This window comes from Stenella coeruleoalba (assembly GCF_951394435.1).
Source record: "Stenella coeruleoalba genome assembly, chromosome: 10".
Taxonomy (NCBI): Eukaryota; Metazoa; Chordata; class Mammalia; order Artiodactyla; family Delphinidae; genus Stenella; species Stenella coeruleoalba.
In genome coordinates, this window is record NC_137156.1 from 61,300,621 (window position 1) to 61,328,604 (window position 27,984).

The 27,984-nt window shown below is 40.3% G+C and overlaps 1 protein-coding gene across 2 annotated transcripts in view; it reads right to left on the reverse strand.

Annotated features, from left to right (window-relative positions):
- Positions 1 to 27,984, reverse strand: part of MYRIP (myosin VIIA and Rab interacting protein) — a 219,655-nt gene that overhangs the window by 172,396 nt on the left and 19,275 nt on the right. For both annotated transcript variants that reach the window (XM_079935218.1, XM_079935219.1), the window contains exon 2: positions 6,472 to 6,615. In XM_079935218.1, the coding sequence (XP_079791344.1) occupies positions 6,472 to 6,581 (110 nt within the window). In that variant the 5' untranslated portion in view covers positions 6,582 to 6,615. The remainder of the gene's footprint in view (positions 1 to 6,471; positions 6,616 to 27,984) is intronic.

Genomic DNA, 27,984 nt, shown 5'->3' on the forward strand with positions numbered 1-27,984 from the left:
TCATCAAATCTAACCCCTGCTCCCCCACAGACCAAGTCCATTAGAGCACCAGCAAATCTTTGGAAGTTACCCAGATGCTAACTAGCTTCTGGCCAGCACATTTTAAATGAGAAACTTTAAGCCTGTGGCTATCTCATAAACATCTCAATCTGAACACCAGAGTACCATGCAATTAACACTCATTTTAAAAACCAGTTTGCAAATGCACCTGACAATATAAAATCACAGGGTATAAATTATGATTCTACTGTAAGTCTGGAGATACTTCCACAGGTGTCTTCTACTACACGAGGGGCCAGATGGCCCCAGAAACTGTATCAGTCAATGTAATACTAGGCTATGCTGCTATAACAAATAAACCCTGATGCCTCAGTGATTTATCCCAACAAAAGTTTATTTCATTCGGACACAAAGTCCCCTGCTGGTCATCAGAAACTCCCCTCTAGCCAGTGTCTTAGGGCTCAGGCTCCCTCCATCTAATGATGTGTTAAGCAGTGGTACAAGGACCTATATCCCCTTCTGTGTGGCCCCAGAGCATGCTTTGGGTACACTTTGCACACAGGGAGTACCCTTCATGTCTCTACCTCCCCCAGCCTCCTCCGTGGCCCTGACCAGCAAGTAAGTTACTGTGGCCAATAGGTTCCAGATGGCAGACTAAACAAACACTTAGTGTCCTCCCCTCCTTCCCAAGACTCCTTTAAAATGACAGTGAAGAAATAAAAGTGTAATTAATTCATAAAAGTGAAAAGAAAAGGAGGGGACCAATGAGCCACCTGCAGATTTCAATGAAGTTCTGGAAAAGACAGCAGCAAACACTATTTTCAATCATAATAACTTAAGGGCTGCCTATTGATTTTCAACATTAGTGTCAACCTCTGAACAAAGCAAGAAACACTCAAATTTATGTTTGCAGAACAGCCCTTGAATATGTAAGAGTGAAGGTACAGCAGGGACAGATGTGAGGTACGGAAAGTGGCAGGGGTAGTTGATGGGAAGTAGGGATGCCACATGCATACTAGCTATACGAACACGTGTGCTGCCAATCACCAAGATGGTGACTGTGGATGGAATAAGACCCAGAGGTTTCTGTATACGGTTTGTTTGAAAGATGACCAATAGAAAACCAAACCATCAAGATAATATAACCATCAAGAAACAAAAGGTAAAAGTAGTCTAAGTAAGTGAGCAAAATCCCCACCATTCAGAACAGAGAAATGAAAGACTATCTAAAATTTATACATCGAGAAATAGCAACATAAGCATATTTTTTTAGATTTATGGAGGTAATGCTAGGAGGACTGCAGAACTAAGGACAAAATTGATTAAACAAGGAGCGGAGGACTGGTGCTTTTCATTGTAAGGTCTTTACCATTTTGTTTTTTAATGTTTGCATGAAAGCATCTGATAAAAAAGAAAAACAAAGAATAAAATTAATCAAGTATAGTGTGTATTTTCTACACATTTACCTGATTCGTCTAGACCCCAAGACCCTGGAGGTAGGAGCAGGGGTCAACATGTCTTTTGTTCTCCAACGTGCTCCATCTATAGTTTTAATACTATGGTGTGTCCTGGAAAATGCAATCAACACTCACTCTGTTGAACTTGTTTGTATATAAGTACCCCCTCCTCTGTCTGCAGCGGCATGTCCACTATTCTCAGGCCCACCCAATCCTCTGTCTTGCCCCCAAATAGTCCTACTATGCGTATAGCCTTTAATGGGATTAAATGTTCAATACCCCACATCCCCAGTGCTGGGAATGCACATAATCTTAGTGAAATGGGGTCCACAGAGTCTCTTTATATAGGAAGACCTATGACTATGCATATACATAGCTGATACACCCAGTTGTGGTGTGACTGTGCTCGTTAGGGTGTGAGGTGGGGAGTGGGGGACAGGGCTCTTCTACCTGCACATAAGAGCAGTTTTGAAAAGGCTTAATCCAGTCTGTATAATTCAGAGGCTGTGGGAAACAGAATCCTGGCTCTACCCCAATTAACTGTGTGACTCTGAGAAAGCTTTGTAACCTCTCTGTGTTTGGGTGCTTTCATGTAAATGGGGATCCTCCTTATGGGGACTCCTATGACGAATCAATAATATGAACTGTGCAGAGCACCCAGGGCAGTGTCAGTTCACAGCTTTTATATGTTCTAGTTATCTTTCCATGAATTTATTTCCTCATTGTGCTGAATGCTTCAGCCCCACTCTCTCTGTTTCCCTTACCATCATATGTTCTGAGGACATTTAATTCACATTTTCACCACTATTTACTACATTTTATGTCAACACGGAAGAACAGATCATTAGAAACACTGTGTAACCTCTACACCCAAGACCTACCCTCACAAAACCTAACGAGAGAAACTAGGTAAATAAGGAACAGCTGGCCGGGAGAACAGACACACAATTCAGTTTGAAACCTTAAAATAAAAATCTTCCATTCTGCATGTTATGCTCATTGAAGCAAATATTAAAGAATTCAGAAATACTTTCTGTAACATAGCTTCGAAGACTCTTTCATGTCTCCTAAATCCAAGCAATGCACAGAGGCAAGGAAAGGTTTGACAATTGCAGTGGTTTTGAGTTTGGATTTACCACACGTGGTTTGGGCTTAGGATATTTCTTGGACTTTGTTCTACTACGACACTCCCCCTGGCTCCCTCCCTCCCAGCTCCTCTGGAAACATAAAGGCGCATCCCTGAATCAGAACTTGCCATTTGTTGTTCCCTCCACCTTGCTTGATATTACCCCAAAGAGCACCCCAGCTCCCTCCCTCACCTCCAGCAAGTCTCTGCTCAAGTCTCACCAGAGAAGTCTTCCCCAGCCAGCCCATTCAAAAGAGAGCACCCTGCCCATCCCTGGCCAGTCTCTGTCCCCCTTCCCTGCTTTATTCTTCTTCATGGCTCTCACCACTACCTAATACATATAAATATGTTTGTATTTATTTACTTCCTCTCTTTCTCCTCCCTCTAGGGCAGCACTAGCCAATAGAAATATATGGTGAGACATGTCTAATTTTAAATTTTCTAGTAACCATACGAAAAAAAGTAAAAAGAAACAAAACAGGAAAAATTAATTTTAATGTCTTTTCTTTAAGCTTGTATATCTAAAACATTGGCACTTCAAAATGTAATCAATATAAAAATTATTAATGAGATATCTTACATGTTTTGGTACTAAATTTTTGAGATCTGGTGTGTATGTTACACTTACAGTGCATCTCAGTTCAGACTCACCCCATTACAAGTACACAGAAGCCACACGTGGTTGGTCGCTACAGTATGGGTAGCACAGCTCTAGAATATAAACTCTATGGGGCAAAGACTTATTTTGCTCACTGTTATGAGCAACAGCTAGAACAGTGCCTGGCACGTGGACTTTTTTAAAATTAAAGTACAGTTGATTTACAATGTCATGTTAATTTCTGCTGTACAGCAAAGTGATTCAGTTATACATGTGTATACATTCTTTTTAAAAATATTCTTTTCCATATTTTTTTAATGTTATTTACTTTTTATTTATTTATTTTTGGCTGCATTAGGTCTTTGTTGCTGCACATGGGCTTTCTCTAGTTGCAGTGAGCAGGGGCTACTCTTCGTTGAGGTGTGTGGGCTTCTCATTGCGGTGGCTTCTCTTGTTGCGGAGCACGGGCTCTAGATGCATGGGCTTCAGTAGTTGTGGCATGTAGGCTCAGTAGTTGTGGCTCGCGGGCTCTAGAGTTCAGGCTCAGTAGTTGTGGCGCATGGGCTTAGTTGCTCTGCAGCATGTGGGATCTTTCCGGACCAGGGCTTGAACCTGTGTCCCCTGCCTTGGCAGCTGGATTCTTAACCACTGTGCACCAGGGAAGCCCCTCCATTATGGTTTATCATAGGATATTGAATATAGTTCTCTGTACTATACAGTATGACCCTGTTGTTCATCCATTCTATATATAAAAGCTTACCTCTGCTAACCCCAACCTCCCACTCCATCCCTCCCCCCAGCCCCCTCCCCCCTGGCAACCACAAATCTGTTCTCTATGTCTGTGAGTCTGTTTCTATTTCACAGATAGGTCCATTTGTGTCATATTTTAGATTCCACATGTAAGTGATATCTTATGGTATTTGTCTTTCTCTTTCTGACTTACTTCACTTAGTATGATAATCTCTAGTTGCATCCATGTTGCTGCAAATGGCATTATTTCATTCTTTTTTATGGCTGAGTAGTATTCCATTGTATATATGTACCACACCTTCTTTATCCATTCATCTGTCAATGGACCTTTAGGTTGTTTCCATGTCTTGGCTATTGTGAATAGTGCTGCTACGAACATAAGCATGCATGTATCCTTTTGGATTATAGTTTTGTCTGGATACATGCCCAGGAGTGGGATTGCTGGATCATATGGTAATTGTATTTTTAGTTTTCTGAGGAACCTCCATACTGTTTTCCATAGTGGCTGTACCAACTTATATTCCCACCAACAGTGTAGGAGGGTTCACATTTCTCCACACCCTCTCTAGCATTCGTTATTTGTAGACTTTTTAATGATGGCCATTCTGCCCGGTGTGAGGTTCTGATTTGCATTTCTCTAATAATTAGCAATGTTGAGCATCTTTTCATGTGCCTATTGGCCATTTATATTTCTTCTTTGAAGAACTGTCTATTTAGGTCTTCTGCCCATTTTACAAGTGGGTTGTTTGGTTTTTGTTGTTGAGTTGTATGAGCTGTTTGTATATTTTGGAAAGTAAGCCCTTGTCAGTCGCATCATTTGCAAATATTTTCTCCCATTCCATAGGTTGTCTTTTCATTTTGTTTAAGGTTTCCTTTGCCATACAAGAGCTTGTAAGTTTGAGTAGGTCCCATTTATTTATTTTTGTTTTTATTTCTATTGCCTTGGGAGACTGACCTAAGAAAACATTAGTATGATTTATGTCAGAGAATGTTTTGCCTATGATCTCTTCTAGGAGTTTTATGGTATCATGTCTTATGTTTAAGTCTTTAAGCCATTTTGAGTTTATTTTTGTGCATGGCAAGAGGGTGTATTCTTACTTCATTGATTTACATGAGGCTGTCCAACTTTCCCAGCACCACTTACTGAAGAGACTGTCTTTTTCCCATTGTATATTCTTGCCTCCTTTGTTGAAGATTAATTGACCTTCAATTAATGTGTGAAGTTTATTCACACATTAATGTGGGTTCACACATTTAAACCCACATAATGTGTGGGTTTATTTCTGGGCTGTCTGTTCTGTTCCACTGATCCATATATCTTTTTTGTGGCACATGGTTTTTAAATCAAATAACAATTAACAGATTTCTTGTCTTCCATCTAATAAGCACATATTAAATATATATGATATGGGAAAAAAAACATGGTGGAAATAAAGTAAATTACACTAGAGTACTTACAAGTAAGGGAGGTAAATATCCTACAGAAACAGAATGTCTGAGAAACTCCAAGGGCAAAGGAAAACAACCCATGTCAATTTTAAGCAGAGTGGGAAAGGGCATGGTTACAGCTGAAATGGGGCACCACCCTGGAGGACTGGAGGCAGGAGGATCATACAGAAGGTTGCTGCAACGACTGGGGTGAAAAGTCATGAAAGCTGGACTGGGATAGGGCTGGGAGAGACGCTGAGGAGGCAGAAACAACAGGGCCTGGCCCTGCCCTGTGTGGGACCCAAGTCAGGGGAGGAATTATAAAGACTGAGATTTTGAGCTCCGTGGCTAAGGAAGGAGACAGTGCCATGACAAACCTGTGGAATCCCAAGGGAAAACAGGTTTATGGAGGAGGGGAGCTCATGATGACTTGCCATCAGGTTCTAACACACAAACCCCAACACATGACCGCATTTCCATCACTCTGACTTCTTCCAAATTTAGGCAGCAACAGTACTTCCAAGAACATCCCACGAGGAAATACCAACTGCAGAGGAGTCACAAGGCCCCCCTCTCTGGGTCTCAGCTTTTCCCTCTATAAAATGAGGAGGGTGATGCTGAGCCAGGTAACCCCATCCCAGCCTGGTGGTCACTTTCCTTGTACCAGGTCTTCAGAGCTTTCCTCCTGCACCATGGTAGCTGAGAGCTCTAACAGAAGATTGTACAGCTATGAATCTAATTCTCCTATTTATATAACACTTTGGTTATTCTTCAGTAGTACCTGCCGACAAGAAAATTAAAGCCAGGAGCAAGCTTGAAACAGCCACCGTCAGCACGAACTCCATCCATTCTAGAGCTAATAATTTACAGGGTGAGCAGCTGAACACAAACTTGACTGCGAGTGTGAACAGTCTCATTTCTGAGCTGACATTGTGATGCCCAGTGTTGAAGCTGGCCAGCCTGACTACCAAGAGAAGGACATTCTTCTTCTGTGTGTTTACATGACATAAAGACTTTGAGTGTAGGGCTGGCAGCAAGGAACACTCAGGAAGCCTGTTTCACTTGTCCACATATGGTTCACTGTACCCAGGTGGGAAATAGAAGCATCTCACCTGAGCCGCTCTTCCTCTTTTTTTCGGAGATTGAAGTCTCGCTGAACCACCTGGAGAACATGCTCTGTTTCATCATCGGTCAGACCAGACAGGTCCAGCTTCCTCCCCATGACTTAACACCAAACACAGAAAATGGAACGAGACCTGAGAAATCAAAGGAGAGACCACAAATTGAGGGCAAGATAAAAGTCCTCCATGGATAAAATCAACCAATGTTGTTATTAAACAAAATTAGACACAGTGTTTACATAAGATCGTATCCTGCTCTGCTCTCATACTCAGCAAATATTTACAGACAACTTCAGCAAGACTGTGGAGAAAAAGAGAAGGTAACTGGTCATCAACGGTGTCATTTAGCCCAACTCTTAAATTAGAAAAAATAGATAAATTATTCTTTTTGATAGAATGAAGCATACATGAGACCTGGTGTGGATTTCCACAAAACACCAGAAGACAATATCTAAAACTTCTAAAGTTCTATGGTTTCTAAAGTTTCAAATTTTAAATATCACACATAATTGTAAGATAAAATAAATCATACTTTTAAAAAAATCATAGGGGAATTCCCTGGTGGTCCAGTGGTTAAGATTCTGGGCTTTCACTGCTGGGGGCCCGGGTTCAATCCCTGGTCTGGGAACTAAGATCCCACAAACCGCATGGTCAGGCCAAATAAATAAATAAAAATGTAAAAAAAAATCCTATATATACTATATCCCTTGAAGTTTTTATCACATGACTATGAAATATAAACTAGAAATCAGTAAACTCTCCTCTGCAAAAAATATATATATAGTAAAATAATCTTTTTAGACATTTTCTCAGAACTAGAAAAGATGATATTTCAAAGACACACCTCCCAGCAGTGCATACCTAAAAATTATAGGAAACTATTTTTTTTTTTTTTTTTTTTTTTTTGCGGTACGCGGGCCTCTCACTGTTGTGGCCTCTCCCGTTGTGGAGCACAGGCCCGGACGCGCAGGCTCAGCGGCCATGGCTCATGGGCCCAGCCGCTCCGTGGCATGTGGGATCTTCCCAGACCGGGGCACGAACCCGTGTCCCCTGCATTGACAGGCGGACTCTCAACCACTGCGCCACCAGGGAAGCCCCTAGGTAGGTGTATTAATCGGCTAGGGCTGCTGTAACAGAGCACCACAGACTAGGTGGCTTAAATAACATAAATGTATTTTCTCACAGTCTTGATGGCTAGAAGTCTGAGATCAAGATGTCGGCAGAGTTGACTTCTCCTGAAGCCTCTCTCCGTGGCTTATAGATGGCCATCTTCTCCATGTGTCTTCACATGGTCTTCCCTCTGTGCACACCTATGTCTGAAGTTTTCCTTCTTATAAGGACACCAATTATATTGGATTAGGGTCCACCCTAACACCTTCATTTCAACTGAACTGCCTCTTTAAATGTCCTATCTTCCAAACACAGTCACAATCTGAGTTACTGGGGTTAGGACTCCAACGTATGGATTTGGCAGGGGACACAACTCAACCTGTAACACTTCACCTTGCTCCCCCAGATATCTTGTCCTTCTTACATGTAAATTACGTTCACCCCATCCCAACAGCCACCAGAGTCCCAACCTATTGCAGCATCAACTCGAAGTCCAAATTCTCATCTCATTATTATCTAAATTAGGTATAGGTGAGACTTGAGGTATGATTCATCCTGAGGCAAAATTCATTTCCCATTGTGAACCTGTGAAACCAGACAAGTTACCAGTTACCAAAATACAACAGTGAGGCAGGCATGGGATAGGCATTCCATTCTAGCTGGGAGAAATTGGAAAGGAGAAAGAAGTCTTAGGTCTCAAGCAAGTCTGAAAGCAGGGCAAATTCCATTAGAATTTTTTTTATTAAGTTATACTTGACATACAGTACTGTATTAGTTTCAGGTGTACCCCATAGTGATTCGATATTTTTACACATTATGAAATAGTCACCACAATGAGTCCAGTTACCTTCGTCACCATACAAAGTTGTTACAGTATTATTAACCATGTTCTCTATGTGTACTTTTCTCCATGCATAGTCTCTGATTTGTTATTCTTTTAATAATTATTATCCCTGTGTGTACTTTACATCCCCGTGACTAATTTATTTTATAATTGGATGTTTGTACCTCTTCTTCCCTTCACCTATTTCATCTGTTCCCCCGACCCCCTCTTCTCCAGCAACCACCAGTTTGTTCTCTGTATTTATGAGCCTGTTTCTGTTTTGTTTTGTTTGTTTAAGGCTCAAGGATAATCCTCTTGGGCTCCATGCTCTGTCCTCTGAGCCCGCCAGGGTGGCTGTGCCACCCCCTTGGCCCTGGGTGTAGCCACAGCAGCTTGGCCCACCCTTGGTAATTGAGGAGGGACAGCCCCATTCCCCAGGTCATGGTGACAGCGGCACCCCTGCAGACCTCTGATTTGTCTTCAGGATCATTCTTCCCTTGTCCTGAAGGATAATCCATGTTTGTAGGCAAATAGCTCTACTGGCCCATCCTGTAGACTCTCAGAAATCCAGCAGCCTTCCCTCATTTGTCCTGTCTCTGTTTAGTCTAAGCTGGCAATGTTTCTGTTGATATGAATTCTCAAAAACTTTGTCAGCTTCCCATGCAGTTCACAGGGGCCAAGCCATCAGACAAGAGGTTCTCTACAGATCTGTCCTGAATAACTGCGTCTCTATTCCCGGTTTCTGCTGCAATGGTTGACTCGATCCGTGAGCCACACTCTAATCTCTTTAGCAAATGGTTGTCCAGCCACACCCCTGTTGCTCTCTACAGACAGACTTTCTCACTTTTGCAATATGGATAGACAGAATTTTCCAAATCTGCAAGTTCTGGTTCCTTTAGTGTGACAATTCCTTCTTCAATTTACCTTTCTCGTCTCACATCTTATTATAGCAGCAAGGACAAACCAGTCTTTAATACTTATTTTAGAATTCTTCTCAGCTAAATATCCAAGTTCATCATCACTTACAATTCTACTTTCCACAAGACACTAGAACACAATTCAACCAAATTCTCTGCCGCTTTATAACAAGGAACAGCTTTCCTTCAGTTTCCAATAACATCTTCCTCATTTCCGTCTGAGACCAGTACTTCTAACATTCATTTCTACCAACATTCTGTTCATGATGATATATGTGTTCTCTAACATGAGAGAAGCTTTCTCTGCAGCTCTCCTCTTTTCTTTCTTATTTTATTTTACTTTTTGGCCACACCGCCCCGCATGTGGGATCTTAGTTCCCCCACCAGGGATCGAACCTGTGCCCCCTGCAGTGGAAGTGCAGAGTCTTAACCACTGGACCACCAGGGAAGTCCCTCCACTTTTCTTCCTGAGACCTCACTATAATCACCTTTAACATCCATATTTCTACCAATAGTCTCCTCAAGGCAACCTAGGCTTTTTCTAACATACACCTCAAAACTCTTCCACCCTCTACCCTTAGCCAGTTCCAAAGTCATTTCCACATTTTTATACAGAATAAGAAACAGAGATGGCAAATACACATATAAAAAGATGCTTAATATCATTGGTAGCTAGAGAATTGCAATGAAAACCATATTTCACACCCACCAAAATCATCTTTATCAAGTGTTGACAGGAGGTGGGACAATTTTGATAGAGTGAGTAAAAATTGGTACAATCTCTTTATAACACAATTAGGCATCATTTTCAAAGTTGAAGATACATGTACCTTATGCATTAGCATTTCTGCCACACCTAGGTATATTCCTCAGATATAATCTTGCAAATATGCACCAACAGATAGGAATCGGGTTGAATCATAGGAAATAAATAGGAGCCTATAAAAATGCTTATTTCACATAGTTCAGCCTAACAGAAGAACATTAGTAATAGTCACATTCAAAATAGCAAAAAATAAAATAAAACAAATAAGTAAAACCTGTAAACCACCCCAAACATCCACAAGCGGGAAGAAGGATAAACAAATATTGTATACTTGTTTCATACCAATGGAATACTCCAGTGCAAGGAAAAAGAACATTCTGAAGGTATATTCCACATAGATGAATCTTAAAAACATGCTGTTGAGATAGAGAAGCCACATATATATGCATGTACAGCATACAAACAGTATGACTCCTTTTATATAAAGTTCAAAAACGCAGAAAGTCAAGAATACATATATTTTTAGGAATAAATGTGATAAAACTATACAGAACAAAATGGGACCTCTGTGGAGGAGAGAAAAGATTTGGCTAGGGATAATCACATTATGGGTGGGGAGAGTGCCTAGAGCACCTGCTGGTCTGAGGGAGTGAATTAGAAATAAGGTCCCACCCCTAGGCTGCTCAGGAAAGGGGAAGCTTCATAGCTGCCATCTTCTAGTCTCCCGATGAGCAGGGAGAAACAGATTAGAGGGCACAGGGAAAATGCAGACCGACTTCTTGCTTTCAAACACCCCATTAAAGGTGATAATGGCACTTTGGAGTTTCCCAGAAGGTGACATGTCTGCCCCCTTCATTTCACTTCACTGGCTTTTGGTTCCTGAGAATTCCAAATGAGATTCTAAGATGCCCAGTTAGTACAAGACAGAAGTGACAGCTCTGATCATATCAAATCTAAAAAGAATGATCAGGACTCAAGAGGGGTAAATGTTTCTGTAAAGAAATAAATAAAGTAGCTGTAAATGGATAAGACAGAGAATAATGAGAAACCCTTTTTGGGAAATGGTAAAAGCTTCTTCCCTTTTCTACAGGAAACACAATTAGATTCCCTGCACAAGAGAAAGAGCATCGTTAGGGCTGGAAAAGCCTCAATGTCCATGAGTCAAAGGTCACAAAAGTATGACTCTTTCATTGCCCAAAGGGAAGTGATTCCCCAGACACAAAACCAGTTCAGATGCTCTGACTTCCAGACCCGTGCTCCTGCCCCTGGATTTCTCTGGTTTATACTCAACTAAGATGGTAGCAGAGAGAATACATTTTAAAATTTAGTAATGAGAAAATTAATAAACTTCAAGATTTAATTATATCACCATTTCCCTAATGTGTGTTTCTCAGGTCACTGTTCCCACAAGCGAGCTGAGAAAGGAGAGCTCTGTGATGAAATAAAGGTGAGAAATGCCTCAAACTGTATTGCCCTCTGAGGGATACACAGTGCATATAAGCTTATCAGAACCTCTAAGAAGTCTGTCACTAAAGAACCAGTCTGATTTTGTTTATCCCTGTAGTTCTCAAATGCATTTGTCTACAGATACCTCTTTCTTTAATAACAGCTACCTCTTAACATCCAAAGAAATGACTATTGGGGAATTATTGCCATAAGTCCATCCCATGATGACAAATTCCAGTAACTACTCTAATATAATTACTGAATTGATTTAGCTGGGGTTTTTATGCGATTATCATAAGAAGCTACAGAGTTATATGAGCTTTAGAAGAAGCTGATGACTTAAAAAGGAAAGCAAATGGAAACAAATTTAAAGATAGAAAACCAAAATAAAGGTAGAATTGTTTATACTATTCTTGGCTAGAACAACTAGAGGAAGGATACAGATACTTCTGTAGGAAACTAGTAAGCACAACCTTGCAAATGAAAAAAACCAGACATTCCAAGAATATGAAATACATACATAATGGGAGGTTCATAATGAAAGGTCAATGTCTACACAAGCGACATTGTAGAAAGGAACCTAGAACAGATGAGTCAAGGACAAATGCATGCATGGGATCTTTACAAATACACAGTGTGTGTGTGTGTGTGTGTGTGTGTGTGTGTGTGTGTGTGTGTGTGGTGGTGGTGGTGGTGATGATGATGATGATGATGCACCTAATACAAAGAGAGAAGTACAGAGATTAACTTGGACTGTCCAAAGTCCTAAGAGTAATAAAGGGTAAATACTGCTAGGGCTTCCCTCTTTGACCATGGCTAGATCTTGACTAGAACTGAAAAAGAATTTCTTATTCCTACAAAGGAATCGAAATGTTAGGGCTATCCCATTTAAGGCATTTTTTATCAGGGGGTAAAAAAGGAAAAGAACTTGCCTGGGAAGGAAAGAAAAAAAGCACAAATGGTCCGATATGTACTTTCACTGTGACTTTCTTTGGAGCAAGTGGTGCTTGGGCTGTAAGACTCACTGATCTTCACCTTCAAGGGTGTTATTCCTGCTATGAACAGCCCATTCTCCGAGACTCATCCTTTACCTGAACACAGGAATGGCCCAGAGGAGACATGGTCACACCACCAGGGCACAGCTGATTGGACCAGGGGTGTCACCTGACCCATACTGGATGTTAGATTCTATCTCCTGGGAATGATATTAACAGGAGTGAGAAAAAGGAATTGAAGAATACTGAATAAATTATGGTGGATAACTTCCCAAATTTGATGAAAAGTGTTAATCTGCTCATCCAAGAAGCTCAACAAACTCTAGGTAGGATAAATTCAAAGAATGCACATCTAGACACATCATAGTCAAATGGTCAAAAGCCAAAGAAAATACAGAATCTTGAAAGTAAAACAGAAAATGACTCATCACACATGAGGGATCCTCAATAAGGTCAACTGCTGACTTCTTATCAGGAATCTTGGAGGCCAGAAGGTATTGAGATGATATATTCAAAGAACTGAAAGGAAAGGACTTTATCCAAAAATTCTATATCCAGAAAAGTATCCTTCAAAAATGAAGGATAAATTAAGACAATTAAGGCATTCCAGATAAGCAAAAACAGAGAGACTTTATCACTAGCAGACCTGCCTTACAAGAAATACTAAAGGAAGTCTTTGTAGCAAAGACTGACAGAATTAAAGGAAGAAATGGACAATTCAGCAATAATCATTAGAGATTTCGATATCAACCTTCAATAATAGATAGAACAACTAGCAAAACATCAGCAAGGATATAGAAGATTTAAGCCATATTATAAGCTACCTAGATCTAACAGACACCTACAGAACACTCTACATGATGGTACAACATATATTCTTCTCAAGTGTATGTGGAATATTCTCCAGATAGACCATATATTAGGCTGTAAAATAAATCTCAATACATTTAAAGGAGTTGAATAATATAAAATCTGTTCTCTAACTACAATGGAAGAAAATTAGAAATTAATAACAGAAAGAAATCTGGGACATTCACATGTATATGGAAATTAAACAATGTACTCTAAATAACCAAAGGGTCAAGAGAAATAAGAAAATACCTTGAGATAAATAAAAATGAAAACACATGTACTTATGGGATGCAGCTAAACCAGTGCTTGGGGTAAATTTATAGCTATAAACACCTATATTAAAAAGGAAGCATCACAAATCAATTACCTCACCTTCTACCTTAAGAGACTGGAAAAAAAAAAAAAAAGCAAACTGAACCCAAGTAAGCAGAAGGAAGGAAATAATAAAGACAAATCAATGGAATAGAAAAACAATAGAGAGAAGTCAACAAAACCCAAAGTTAGTTCTTTGAAAAGATCAATAAAATTGACAAACCTTTGGCAAGGCTGACCAAGAAAAAAACAAAAGATTCAAATTACTAAAATCAGGAATGAAAGAGGGCCATCACTATTGACTTTACAGAAATAAAAAGGATTACAAAGGAATGCTGTGAACAGTTGTATGCCAGAAAATTAGATAACCTAGATGAAATGAAAAAAATCCTAGAAAGACACCTACAAAAACTAACTCAAGACAAAATAGACATCCTGAATATATCTATAACTAGTAAAGATTTTGAATTAGTAATCAAAAACTTCCACAAAGAAAAGCGAAGGGTTAGGTGGCTTCACTGGTGAATTTTATCAAACATTTAAAGAAAAATTAACACCAATCCTTCACAAACTCTTCCCCAAAACATAGAATAGGAGGAAACACTTCTTAACCCATTTTAAGAAGCCAGTATTATCCTGATACCAAAAACACAAGGATATCACAATAAAATAAAACTATAAACCAATATCCCTTATGAATATAGATGAAAAAATCCTCAACAAAATATTAGCAAACAAAATCCAGCAACATACAAAAAAGGATTATGTACACCATAACAAAGTGGGATTTATGCCAGGAATGCAAGGTTGGTTGAACATGTGAAAATCAATGAATATGATATAGCATATTAATAGAATAAAGGACAAAGATCACATAATCTTAATACAGAAAAGCATTTGATAGAATCCAATACTCTTTCTGATATAAATACTCAATAAACTAGGAATAGAAGGGAGCTTTCTTGAATTGATTAAGGCTGTCTACAAAAAACTCACAGCCAATATCATACTCAATGTGAATGAATAGATGCTTTCCCCCCAAATGTCGTGAACACAGCAAGATTGTCACTTTTACCATTTCTATTCAGTATTGTACTGGAGGTTCTAGCCAGGGCAACAGGCAGGAAAAAGAACTAAAAAGCATCTAAATTGGGAAGGAAAAATTGGGATTATCTATATTCAGAGAAAACATTAATCTCATATATAGAAAATTCTAAGGAATACACATACACAAAACCAATTAAAACCAAAAAACTGAGATCAGCAAGGTTGCAAGATGCGAGATCAGTATACACAAATCAATCATATTTCTATACACTATAAATGAACACTTCAAAAAACGAAATTAAGAAAACAGTTCTATTTACAATAGCATCAAAAAAATAAAATACTTATGAGTAATTTTATCACAAGAAGTTTAAGACTTATACACTAAACACAGGAAACACATCCCATGGATTGGAAGACAATGTTAAGATAGCAGAACTTTCAAAATTGATTTACAGATTCAACACAATTCTTATCAAAATCCCAGCTTCTTTTTTTGCAAGAACTGACAAGCTGATCCAAAAATTCATATGGAAATGTAAGGGCCGAGAGAATCCAATACAACCTTGATTGCTAAATGAATGAAAAAATTTAAAAAGTAATTCCTTCTGGCCTATGAATGGCTGTCCCCAGGCATACTCTGCAGACTAAAATTCTACAAGGGACCCTTGCAGAAAAGGGGTCAGATCTGCAGAGAAGCCAGATCAGCTCCAAGCCTAGCTGCACAGGGAACCTATGGCTTCCTATAGTCTGGATGCCATCACCCTGAGACTGCCAGGCATCAGCTCTTATAGCCCCTGTGACCTCCATCTGAACCACTGACCCTCCTGATACCTCATGGAGACTCCAAGCTCATGGTATTTGAGGCAAAACTTCCTTCCCCATTAAACAGAAGTGATACTATGATTTTATTTCTGGCAAATGAGAGCAGCTCTAGAAGTTGAAAATTGGTGGGGAGATCTCATTATCCCCATCCATTTGAGAGTTGACGGCATTTTCTACCTATTAGATCCTGGTGGAAACTTCTTCAGAAGTAAGGATGGTAAAAGTGGGGGAGCTGCTGCCACAGCCTCTGCTGGCAACAGGTATTGGGAGATATTTCAAATGGTATTAGATGGGCACACACACCCCCTGAGCACAGAGTGGAAGGAGTTAGCAGGAGGAGGGGGTGGAAGGGAAATAAAACTGGAGACTAAACCAGTCGTTCTCAGCTGAGCACCATATTGCCTCCCAGGAGATAATCAGCAATATCTGGAGAAATTTTTAGTTGTTTCTAATAGGGATGTGTTACTGGCATCGAGCGGGTGGAGGCCAGGGGTTGCTACTGAACATCCTATGATGCACAGGACAGCTCCCCGCAACAAAGAATTATCTGGTCCAAAATGTCAATAATGCCAAGGTTGAGAAAACCTGGTCTAAATTGAAAGCTACATAGCTGTCAGCCTCTTACTATGTGCTTCCCAGTAGCCCCAGGTATGCCCAGCAGAGTTCACAAAGGGGCCTTCACTACTGCTACAGTACAGGCCTTCACACTGAAATTAAACCATTGGTTCTCCTGGTTTTCAGGCTTCCGACTCAGACTGTAACTACATCACTGGCTCTCCTGGGTCTCCAGCTGCATATCTTGGGATTTGTGAGCCTACATGGTCATGTGATCCAATTCCTTATAATAAATCTTTTTATTTTATACATATACACACACACACATATAGAGAGAGACACACATATCCTATTGGTTGTTTTTCTGGAAACTCTGGCTAATACAGACACATATACACATTACACATGACTGGCAAATAAATGACCTGGTTTATAAACCTTGATTGCATTTTTCTGGCCTTATCTGCAATGACCAAACTAACAGGTCTGTAGTAGAGCCCAGTGCATTTCTCTGCCATCTTGAATTAGAGCAATGCCTACAATCCCCTGCTTTTGTTTTCTGAGCCTTTGGTCACAGTGGAAGCCCTGCAGTGCCTCTCCTGCCTTTTGCGCTTTTTCTCTGTCTGCTTCCCATCCTTTGGGTGTTTTCACGTTGATCCCTTGCACAGAGGACAGCTAATGAACACTCGATAAAAATACACAGCTCTTCAGCCCACTGAGAATTTCCTCTTCAGTTTCAACTGGATAATGATGCTCTTTGCTCCCTCTATATATAAAAGTCTGGTACACTTCTTCTGACTGTAATAAAAGTGTGTCAAGATAAGAGTTGACAGCTGGCTGCATTTGGAACTTGACCACGTAAGACTGTGAAAAAATACGCATTAAAACTTCACTAATTCAGACTTCATCAATTCCAAGTTTGTGATCAAACATGGTAGGCTAAAATTTACCATTCCATTTGTTCTCAAAACACAGGGATTAAGACAGTGAATAGTAGATGAGAAAAGGAGAATATTTACCTTCCAAAGAGAGCAAATTATTATCAGGTGCTTACTTAGAAGTATCAATTTATATGTAAACAGCACAATTACAGTGTAAGCAAATAACAGCTGCAGAGCCTGGGTTTTTAGTATGCAAACCTCAGAGGGTTCCCCTAGTCACGCACATTGGGACTTAATCTTAGGACCCAGGGTGAGTACTGTTTGTTCACAACTTCAAGGCTGGGACAGCTGGCGATAAAGGATAAAGGATAAATCAGGCCCAAAGTGGTAAGGGCTACCTGAGGAATGGGCTGGGAGTCACTGCCCCTGGATCAGGGGAAAGAGGGAGGGCAGGAGCCAGAGATGGAGAGACTTCCGGGTGTCGGTCCTGCCTCGGCCAGGGCCCTTAGGTGGGGCAAGGGTTGGCAGGTATCCAGGCTGAGGGAGGAGCACAGGCAGGAGCTTCCCTTAGCGATGGGCATATCACTCAGTATGTCTGCTGCAGGATTGCAGAGGGAGTCTGTGAAGCTCTGTTAAAGAGCTTGGACTTCACCCGAGGGCCCTGGGAGCCACTTTAGGGTCCTAAACAGGCGAGCAACCCGAGATAACAGCGTTTGTGATTTCCTGGGGTCACACGGGTCGTGGTGGGAAACCGGGATGGAGGTGAACAGGGACAGAGGCAGTCACCTGGAAGCCACTGCAGTTGTCTAGGTGGGAGCTCGAAGTTGAGAAGAAAGTGGAGAAAATGACTCAAAGCTGCCTATTTACTCCTTGATTAAACTCTTGCCTCTTGGAAAATGTTCAGGCAGGTCAAAGTTCACCTCCCAATGGGCAGCTCCTTCCCTCTCCCTCCTCCTTCCCAAGATGGCATCTGGCAGGAGGGACAGGCTTTACTGCTCTTGGCAATAAAGACCAGTACACACAGAGTCCTTCTAGGCTGGGCTCTGCCATGGGGGCTGGTCTGGTGTCTGGACTATAACTATGTAAAGGGGGAACTGGTCTTCTTTGTCCTTTGTCATGAGTGGCATGCTCAGCTGTTACTTGTGGGTTACTTGTGGGTTGGTGACATTTGTTTGTTGATTGATTGATCTGAGAGCAGCCTATCAAAAAGAACTCTTGCCAAATTTCACCAAGTCCTGCCACAGTGCTGTTACTAAGTGTCAACTATTCTGTGCCAAATAAGATCATCCAAAATGCCTACCAAATGTCTAAAATTCAATAAATGACTTTGAAACTCAGAGAGACAGTCTATACATGAGTAGAGAGCAAAATGGCCTCAATAAGCTAAAGGAAGACAAAGAAATAGAGATAACATCTTAAAGAGGAAATGAAATGTATGGAAATAGTAAACTCCCAAATGAGGGGTACTTTTCAAACGTGTGGTAAAAAGTCAGTTTCTAAACCAGCTCCCACTGTAATTCAAGCCCGGTGTGCCAAGACCAGACATCTGTGCCCTAAGCAGCGCCTCCTCCAGGCCCTAGAGTGAGACAGAATCAGCACACTGCCTTTCCAGCAGCAGCCTCAGTCCCAACCACATAGCTTAGCCTGTTGTTTCTCTGATGGGTTGTTCTAGACTGTCTACAGCTGTTGTTTTATTGTTATTGTTATTATTTTAATCATCAGTTAGCCTTTCAGTAAAAACAGAGGCTTGAAGCTTGGCGGGAGTTTTTGCATTTTGGAGACGACACATAGAAACGTACAAGTATGCTGCTGTCAGCCATTTACTATGTAAACTGTAAGCATCCAGTTTTGAGTGGGGCCCAGAGCTAGAGAATATTTACCTTCCAAAGAGAGCAAATTATTATCAGGTACTTACTTAGAAGTATCAATTTATATGTAAGCAGTCCAGGCGGCACTACCCGAGGCTCTGTCCCTTGGTTTATGCAGGACCCAACAGATGCAATGATATCAAAGTGTCCACAGCAAAGAGAGATGTCATACAGGACCTCTGGGCAGCTCTAGGAGAAGCACCGCAAAGGCTTTCAAGGGTGTGTTAAAGCAGAACTACACCCTCCTCTACAGGTAACTATTCTCCTTTTGAGAAATAGCTCATGCTTGCTACCAGGCCCTGGTACTGAATGCCTAACTAGGGGACATCAAGTGACCATGTGACCAGCAGAAGCTAGCTCTGAGCTGCTTGTTAGGCTTGGCGTGCACAGTAGGGACCCAATGTCAAGTGGAAATGCTATATAAGAACTTAGACCCAATCTGTTCCAGAAGGTGTAAGTTGCATGGGCAGGTGACTCAGACTCCCGTGTCTCCTATGTCTGCTGCTATGTCTCCTCTCCCTCAATCCACAGCTACGTCCTCATAGAAAGTTCCTGGTGATCAACCAACATAAGAGGAAAAACCTCAGTCTGGATTTGTGGATGATTCTGTAAGAAATCACTGACACCTGCCCGAAGTGGACAGCTGTAGCATTACAGCCCCAGTCAGGGGTGACCCTGAAGGATAGCAGTGAGGGGTCACCCTGCTGGTGGGCAGGATTTCAAGCTGTATACTGATCTTCCACATCGTCTGGACCAAGAGATGTCTGGAAGAATGGAACAGACATCAATTCGTGGACAGTAGCCAACAGAACGGCAGATGGGAAAAGAACAGGTTTGGGAGATCAATGACAAGGAAGTTTGAGGAAGAGGTGTGTGCAGATCTCTCAGAGAAGCAGAGTGTGATGATATTTGAATATCTATGCGGAAGTTCTCAACAATCCGGTGGACAAGAGGACACCCGAGGAGGTGAGGCAGCCTCTTCCCCAGTGCTTATTCAGTGAGCCCTTGTACAAAATTGACATGGCAGGAGGGTCCAACAACGTGGCTACACATGGGTCCAATCTCACAGACTTCCTCTTTGCAGGCCTAATCTGCCTGTCATCACTGCTGAGGACCCATCTTCCCAACACCAGAGACGAGTGCTGAGCTGTGGATGGGGGGAAGCCAGCCAGTCACCTGGTGGCAGAGTGATTGCACTAGATCTTCTGTCATAGAGGGGTTAGTGAGTCCTTCCTGGAATACATATGTATAAATTTTCCATCTATGCCTGCACCTTTATCCATCACTTACAGAATACTCGATTCACTGTCATGGCTCCCCGCAGCATGTTGTGGCTGACCAAGAAACTCATTTACAGCAAACAAAGTTTGGCCATGGACTCACGTCCATGGAATTCACTTATCTCACCGATGTACCACATCACCTGGTGGGATGACCTACTGATGACTTCTGATCCAGCAGTTTTCTACCTCTGGACCAGATGATCTTCAAAACACCTCTGTGACCTGATCTTTTTGAATGCTGTGGTGTCTGCAATGACCCAAGGCCTGAGTGCAATAAATAGGTTTCTTTCTTTCTTTTTTTGAAGCTTCAATATAGTAAAAGTTGAAATAAATGTTTGAACTGGACTGCAGTGTACATTTTTCAAAAGGAAAATAGTTTCAAATGGAAAGGCTTACAGTAAAATATTGTGCTCAGCTAAGCCTTTCAGACTGCGGTTATACTCAAACATATGTAAGCAATAATATTAAAAAAGAGATTTGATCCTAGATAATGTCCTATTGGATAGAGAAAAAAGAGGAGAGCAAGGTTGCTCTAGGCAATAAAAAAGGAAACAGAAATCTACAGTTCAGTACCATGGCAGGAGGGAAATTGTTTAATGATCTTCAACATTAGCCTGCTCCTTGGCGGGTTTCACCAACCCAGCTATACTTCAGTAATACGTCTTCACATCGGCAGGAGGTTCAGAGACACATACTTTAATTAAAGTTAGCTACTTCAAAGATAATTAAAGGTGTGCTATAGAAATCTCTAGACAAGATTATAGAACTCTGAAGCAGAAGCTAACCAAAAAGCTGCAGCTTTATTTTATTTTGTTTTTTTTATTAGCTTGTTCTTTTTTTTTGTGGGGGGGGGGCTGTGTTGGGTCTTTGTTGCTGCATGCACTTTCTCTAGCTGCGGCGAGCGGGGGCTGCTCTTCGTTGTGGGGCACGGGCTTCTCATTGCAGTGGCTTCTCTTGTTGCAGAGCATGGGCTCTAGGCGTGCAGGCTTCAGTACTTGCAGCACGTGGGCTCGGTAGTTGCAGCACACGGGCCCTAGAGCGTGCGGGCTTCAGTAGTTGTGACGCACAGGCTCTAGAGTGCAGGCTCAGTAGTTGTGGCACATGAGCTTAATTGCTCCGCAGCATGTGGAATCTTCCCGGACCAGGGATTGAACCCGTATCCCCCGCATTGGCAGGTAGATTCTTAACCACTGCGCCACCAGGGAAGTCCCTTAAGCTTTATTTGAAATAAAGTGGTTCAGCACTTGAGAAGGACTACAGAAGGCAGGGAACGTAGTTTAGCACTGAGTAGTAATGACAATGGATATTTAATTCAAATTGGATAGAAATGGAAAACAAATTGTCTTCATTTTTAAAAATTTTAACGAAGTATAGTTGATTTACAATGTTGTATTAATTTCTGCTGTACAGCAAAGTGACTCAGTTATACACACATATATATATACATATTCTTTTTCATATTCTTTTCCATTGTGGTTTATCAGAAGATACTGTATATAGTTCCCTGTGCTATATAGTAGGACACTGTTGTTTATCCATCCTATATATCACAGTTTGCATCTGCTAATCCCAAACTCCCAATCCATCTGTCCCCCAGCCCCTTCTCCCCCTTGGCAACCACAAGTCTGTTCTCTATATCTGTGAGTTTGTTTCTGTTTCATAGATAAGTTCATTTGTGTTATATATTATTTTATTATTTTTTTTAAACATAACTTTTTTAAACACCTTTATTTGAGTATAATTGCTTTACAATGGTGTGTTAGTTTCTGCTGTATAACAAAGTGAATCAGCTATATGTGTACATATATCCCCATATCTCCTCCCTCTTGCGTCTCCCTCCCACCCTCCCTATCCCACCCCTCTAGGTGGTCACAAAGCACCGAGCTGATTTCCCTGTGCTATGCGGATACTTCCCACTAGCTATCTGTTTTACATCTGGTAGTGTATATATGTCCGTGCTACTCTCTCACTTTGTCCCAGCTTACCCTTCCCCCTCCCCATGTCCTCTAGTCCATTCTCTACGTCTGCGTGTTTATTTCTGTCCTGCCCCTAGGTCCTTCAGAACCTTTTTTTTTTTTTGGATTCCATATATATGTGTTAGCATACAGTATTTGTTTTTCTCTTTCTGACTTACTTCACTCTGTATGACAGACTCTAGGTCCATCCACCTCACTACAAATAACTCAATTTCGTTCCTTTTTATGGCTGAGTAATATTCCATTGTATATATGTGCCACATCTTCTTTATCCATTCATCTGTCGACGGACACTTAGGTTGTTCCCATGTCCTGGTAAATGGAGCTGTAAATGTATTGTATTTGTGTTGTATTTTAGATTCCACATATAAGTGATATCATATGGTAATTGTCTTTCTCTTTCTGACTTGCTTCACTTAGTATGATCATCTCTAGGTCCATCCATGATGCTGCAAATGGCATTAGTTTATTCTTTTTATGGCTGAGTAATATTTCATTGTGTATATATAAATACCACATCTTCTTTATCCATTCATCTGTCGATGAACATTTAGGTTGTTTCCATGTCTTGGGTATTGTAAATAGTGCTGCTATGAACATGCAATGCATGTATCTTTCCGAATTATAGTTTTGTCTGGATATATGCCCAGGAGTGGGATTGCTGGGTCATATGGTAATTCTATTTTTAGTTTTTTGAGGAACCTCCATACTGTTCTCCACAGTGGCTGCACCAATTTACATTCCCACCAACAGTGTAAGAAGTTTCCCTTTTCTCCACACCCTCTCCAGCCAAATTGTCTTGTTTTCCTCAAAATCCAAAGGTAACACACTAAAAGCATAACGTAAATATTCCGTAATGTGGCCGATGGAATTTGCTATAGTTTCTCCCCACTGATTCTAAAGTCAGCAAACACTGCTTGGTGCCCACTTGGACCCAGTGATGTGCCAGACAGAGGAGAACCCAGAAAGAAAGCACATGGCCCTGCTCTGAATTTCCACAGACATGGGTGGGAGATGATCCGCTAACAATGTGCACCCCAACCTGGTCTGGCCGGGACCCCTTTCCTGAGCCATCTCTTTGCTATCACTTGCTTCTGGACTCTCAATTCTGCAAAACAGTTATTGAAGGGGAACAATCCAGGCCAGGAGCTCATCAGAAGGAACCTCTAACAGCTCTCTGCCCACCTCATTCTTTTGAGTTTTTCCTTTACAGTTTCTGTGTAGTTTTCAATACCCCCAAGTTCCCATTTATGAAAATTTGAACGATATGATAATATCATAAAAGAAGATTAATCACCTGACAGCATCAAAAATATACAATGAGTGCCAACCCATTGGTTCATTTAAGTCTCATTTCCCCCACTTTTTGTAGGGAACGTTGTTATTTTTGTCCTATTATACACAGAAGTATGCATCTTTTTTCACTAAACTCTTTATCTCCAGCATTTTTTTCATGTTGGTGCAATCACTTTCAAGCATCACTCCTAATGGCTACATGATATTGTATCAAGTGGATATATAATACTTACTGACCTGCTCGTAGTGTTGTACCTCTGGGTTGATTCCAATTGTGGACTATTTCATAGAAAATTATGATAAACATCTTTGTGCATAAGGGTTTTCCACGTTAAGAATTTTTTCCCCTTAGGCTAGATTCCCAGAAATAAAATGACTACGTTTAAGGTTAAGAATATTAAGCCCCCTGAGACACATTTTCAGGCATCTAGTTGAAGAACAACATCTAAATAGTGAAGCCACCTGAATGGCACAGATGCCGTCAGGCCTACTGCTGAGTCATCTTATTTGTGCAGGCTCACTGGGGGCACCTCTTTACTCTAAAATTAGGTCTTTGCCTCTACACTGAACCCCAAACAATTTTTTTTTTGTTATCTGAATAATTATTTTCTTAACATCTTTAGTGGAGTATAATTGCTTTAAAATGCTGTGTTAGTTTCTGCTGTAAAGCAATCAGCTATATATATACATATATCCCCATATCCCCTCCCTCTTGCATCTCCCTCCCACTCTCCCTATCTTACCCCTGTAGGTGGTCACAAAGCACCGAGCTGATCTCCCTGTGTGACGCAGCTGCTTCCCACTAGCTAGCTATTTTATATTTGGTAGTGTATATATGTCAATGCTACTCTCTCACTTTGTCACAGCTTACCCTTCCCCATCCCCGTGTCCTCAAGTCCATTCTCTACATCTGCGTCTTTATTCCTGTCTTGCCCCTAGGTTCGTCAGAACCATTGTTTTTGTTTCTCTAGATTCCATATATATGTGTTAGCATACGGTATTTGTTTTTCTCTTTCTGACTTACTTCACTCTGTATGACAGACTCTAGGTCCATCCACCTCACTACAAATAACTCAATTTCATTTCTTTGTATGGCTGAGTAACTCCATTGTATATATGTGCCACATCTTCTTTATCCATTCATCTGTCAGTGGACACTTAGGTTGCTTCCATGTCCTGGCTACTGTAAATAGTGCTGCAATGAACATTGTGGTACATGACTTTTCTGAATTATGATTTTCTCAGAGTATATGCCCAGTAGTGGGATTGCTGGGCCATATGGTAGTTCTATTTTTAGTTTTTTTAAGGAAGCTCCATACTGTTCTCCATAATGGCTGTATCAATTTACATTCCCACCAACAGTGCAAGAGGGTTCCCTTTTCTCCACACACTCTCCAGCATTTATCGTTTGTAGATTTTTTGATGATGGCCATTCTGACCGGTGTGAGGTGATACCTCACTATAGTTTTGATTTGTATTTCTCTAATGATTAGTGATCTTAAGCATCCTTTCATGTGTTTGTTGGCAGTCTGTATATCTTCTTTGGAGAAATGGCTATTTAGGTCTTCTGCCCATTTTTGGATTGGATTTTTTTATATATATATATACTGATCTCCATGAGTCTGGTATATTTTGGAGATTAATCCTTTGTCAGTTGCTTCATTTGCAAATATTTTTTCCCATTCTGAGGGTTGACTTTTGGTCTTGTTTATGGTTTCGTTTGCTGTGCAAAAGCTTTTAAGTTTCATTAGGTCTCATTTGTTTATTTTTGTTTTTATTTCCATTTCTCTAGGAGGTGGGTCAGAAAGGATCTTGCTGTGATTTATGTCATAGAGTGTTCTCCCTGTGTTTTCCTCTAAGAATTTTATAGTGTCTGGCCTTACATTTAGGTCTTTAATCCATTTTGAGTTTAGTTTTGTATACGGTGTTAGGGAGTATTCTAATTTCATTCTTTTACCTGTAGCTGTCCTGTTTTCCCAGCACCACCTATTGAAGAGGCTGTCTTTTCTCCATTTTACATTGTTGCCTCCTTTATCACTGATAAGGTGACCATATGAACGTGGGTTTACCTCTAGGCTTTCTATCCTGTTCCATTGATCTATATTTCTGTTTTTGTGCCAGTATCATACTGTCTTGATTACCATAGCTTTGTAGTATAGTCTGAAGTCAGGGAGCCTGATTCCTCCAGCTCCGTTTTTCTTTCTCAAGATTGCTTTGGCTATTCAAGGTCTTTTGTGTTTCCATACAAATTGTGAAATTTTTTGTTCTAGTTCTGTGAAAAATCCCAGTGGTAGTTTGATAGGGATTGTACTGAATCTGTAGATTGCTTTGGGTAGTAGAGTCATTTACACAATGTTGATTCTTCCAATCCAAGAACATGGTATATCTCTCCATCTCTCTGTATCGTCATTAATGTCTTTCATCAGTGTCTTATAGTCTTCTGCATACAGGTCTTTTGTCTCCTTAGGTAGGTTTATTCCTAGGTATTTTATTCTTTTTGTTGCAATGGTAAATGGGAGTGTTTCCTTAATTTCTCTTTCAGATTTTTCGTCATTAGTATAAAGGAATGCCAGAGATTTCTGTGCATTAATTTGGTATCCTGCTACTTTACCAAATTCATTTTTAGCTCTAGTAGTTTTCTGGTAGCATCTTTAGGATTCTCTATGTATAGTATCATGTCATCTGCAAACAGTGACAGTTATATTTCTTCTTTACCTATTTGGATTCCTTTTATTTCTTTTTCTTCTCTGACTGCTGTGGCTAAAACTTCCAAAACTATGTTGAATAATAGTGGTGAGAGAGGGCAACCTTGTCTTGTTCCTGATCTTAGAGGAAATGGTTGCAGTTTTTCACCATTGAGAATGATGTTTGCTGTGGGTTTGTCATATATGGCCTTTATTATGTTGAGGTGGGTTCCCTCTATGCTTATTTTCTGGAGAGTTTTTATCATAAATGGGTGTTGAATTTTGTCAAAAGCTTTCTCTGCATCTATTGAGATTATCTTATGGTTTTTATCCTTCACTTTGTTAATATGGTGTATCACATTGATTGATGTGCGTATATTGATGAATCCTTGCATTCCTAGGATAAACCCCACTTGATCATGGTGTATGATCCTTTTAATGTGCTGTTGGATTCTGTTTGCTAGTATTTTGTTGAGGATTTTTGCATGTATATTCATCAGTGATATTGGCCTATATTTTTCTTTTTTTTGTAGAATCTCTGTCTGGTTTTGGTATCAGGGTGATGGTGGCCTCGTAGAATGAGTTTGAGAGTGTTCCTCCCTCTGCTACATCTTGGAAGAGTTTGAGCAGGATAGGTGTTATCTCTTCTCTAAATGTTTGATAGAATTTGCCTGTGAACCGATGTGATCCTGGGCTTTTGTTTGTTGGAAGAGTTTTACTCACAGTTTCAATTTCAGTGCTTGTGATTGGTCTGTTTATATTTTCTATTTCTTCCTGGTTCAGTCTTGGAAGGTTGTGCTTTTCTAAGAATTTCTCCAGTTCTTCCAGGTTGTCCATTTTATTGGCATATAGTTCCTTTTAGTAATCTCTCATGATTGTTTGTATTTCTACAGTGTCAGTTGTTACTTCTCCTTTTTCATTTCTAATTCTGTTGATTTGGGTCTTCTGCATTTTTTTCTTGATGAGTCTGGCTAATGGTTTATCAATTTTGTTTATCTTCTCAAAGAACCTCCTTTTAGTTTTATTGATCTCTGCTATTGTTTCCTTCATTTCTTTTTCGTTTATTTCTGATCTGATATTTATGATTTTTTTCCTCTGCTAACTTTGGGGATTATTTTGTTCTTCTTTCCTTAATTTCTTTAGGTGTAAGTTTAGATTGTTTATTTGAGATTTTTCTTTTTTTCTTGATGTAGGATTGTATTGCTATAAACTTCCCTCTTAGAACTGCTTTTGCTGCATCCCGCAGGCTTGGGTCATCATGTTTTCGCTGTCATTTGTTTCCAGGTATTTTTTAATTTCCTCTTTGATTTCTTCAGTGATCTGTTGGTTATTTAGTAGTGTATTTTTTAGCCTCCATGTGTTTGTATTTTTTACAGTTTTCTTTCCTGTAGTTGATATCTAGTCTCATAGTGTTGTGGTCAGAAAAGATACTTGATATGATTTCACTTTTCTTAAATTTACCAAGGCTTGATTTGTGACCCAAAATATGATCTATCCTGGAGAATATTCCATGAGCACTTGAGAAGAAAGTGTATTCTGTTGCTTTTGGATGGAATGTCCTATAAATATCAATTAAATCCATCTTGTTTAATGTATCATTTAAAGCTTGTGCTTGCTTGTTTATATTCATTTTGGATGATCTGTCCATTGGTGAAAGTGGGGTGTTAAAGTCCCCTACTATTATTGTGTTACTGTCGATTTCCCCTTTTATGGCTGTTAGCATTTGTTTTATGTATTGAGGTGCTTCTGTGTTGGGTGCATAAATATTTACCATTGTTATTTCTTCTTCTTGGATTGATACCTTGATCATTATGCAGTGTCCTTCTTTGTCTCTTGCAATAGTCTTTATTTTAAAGTCTATTTTGTCC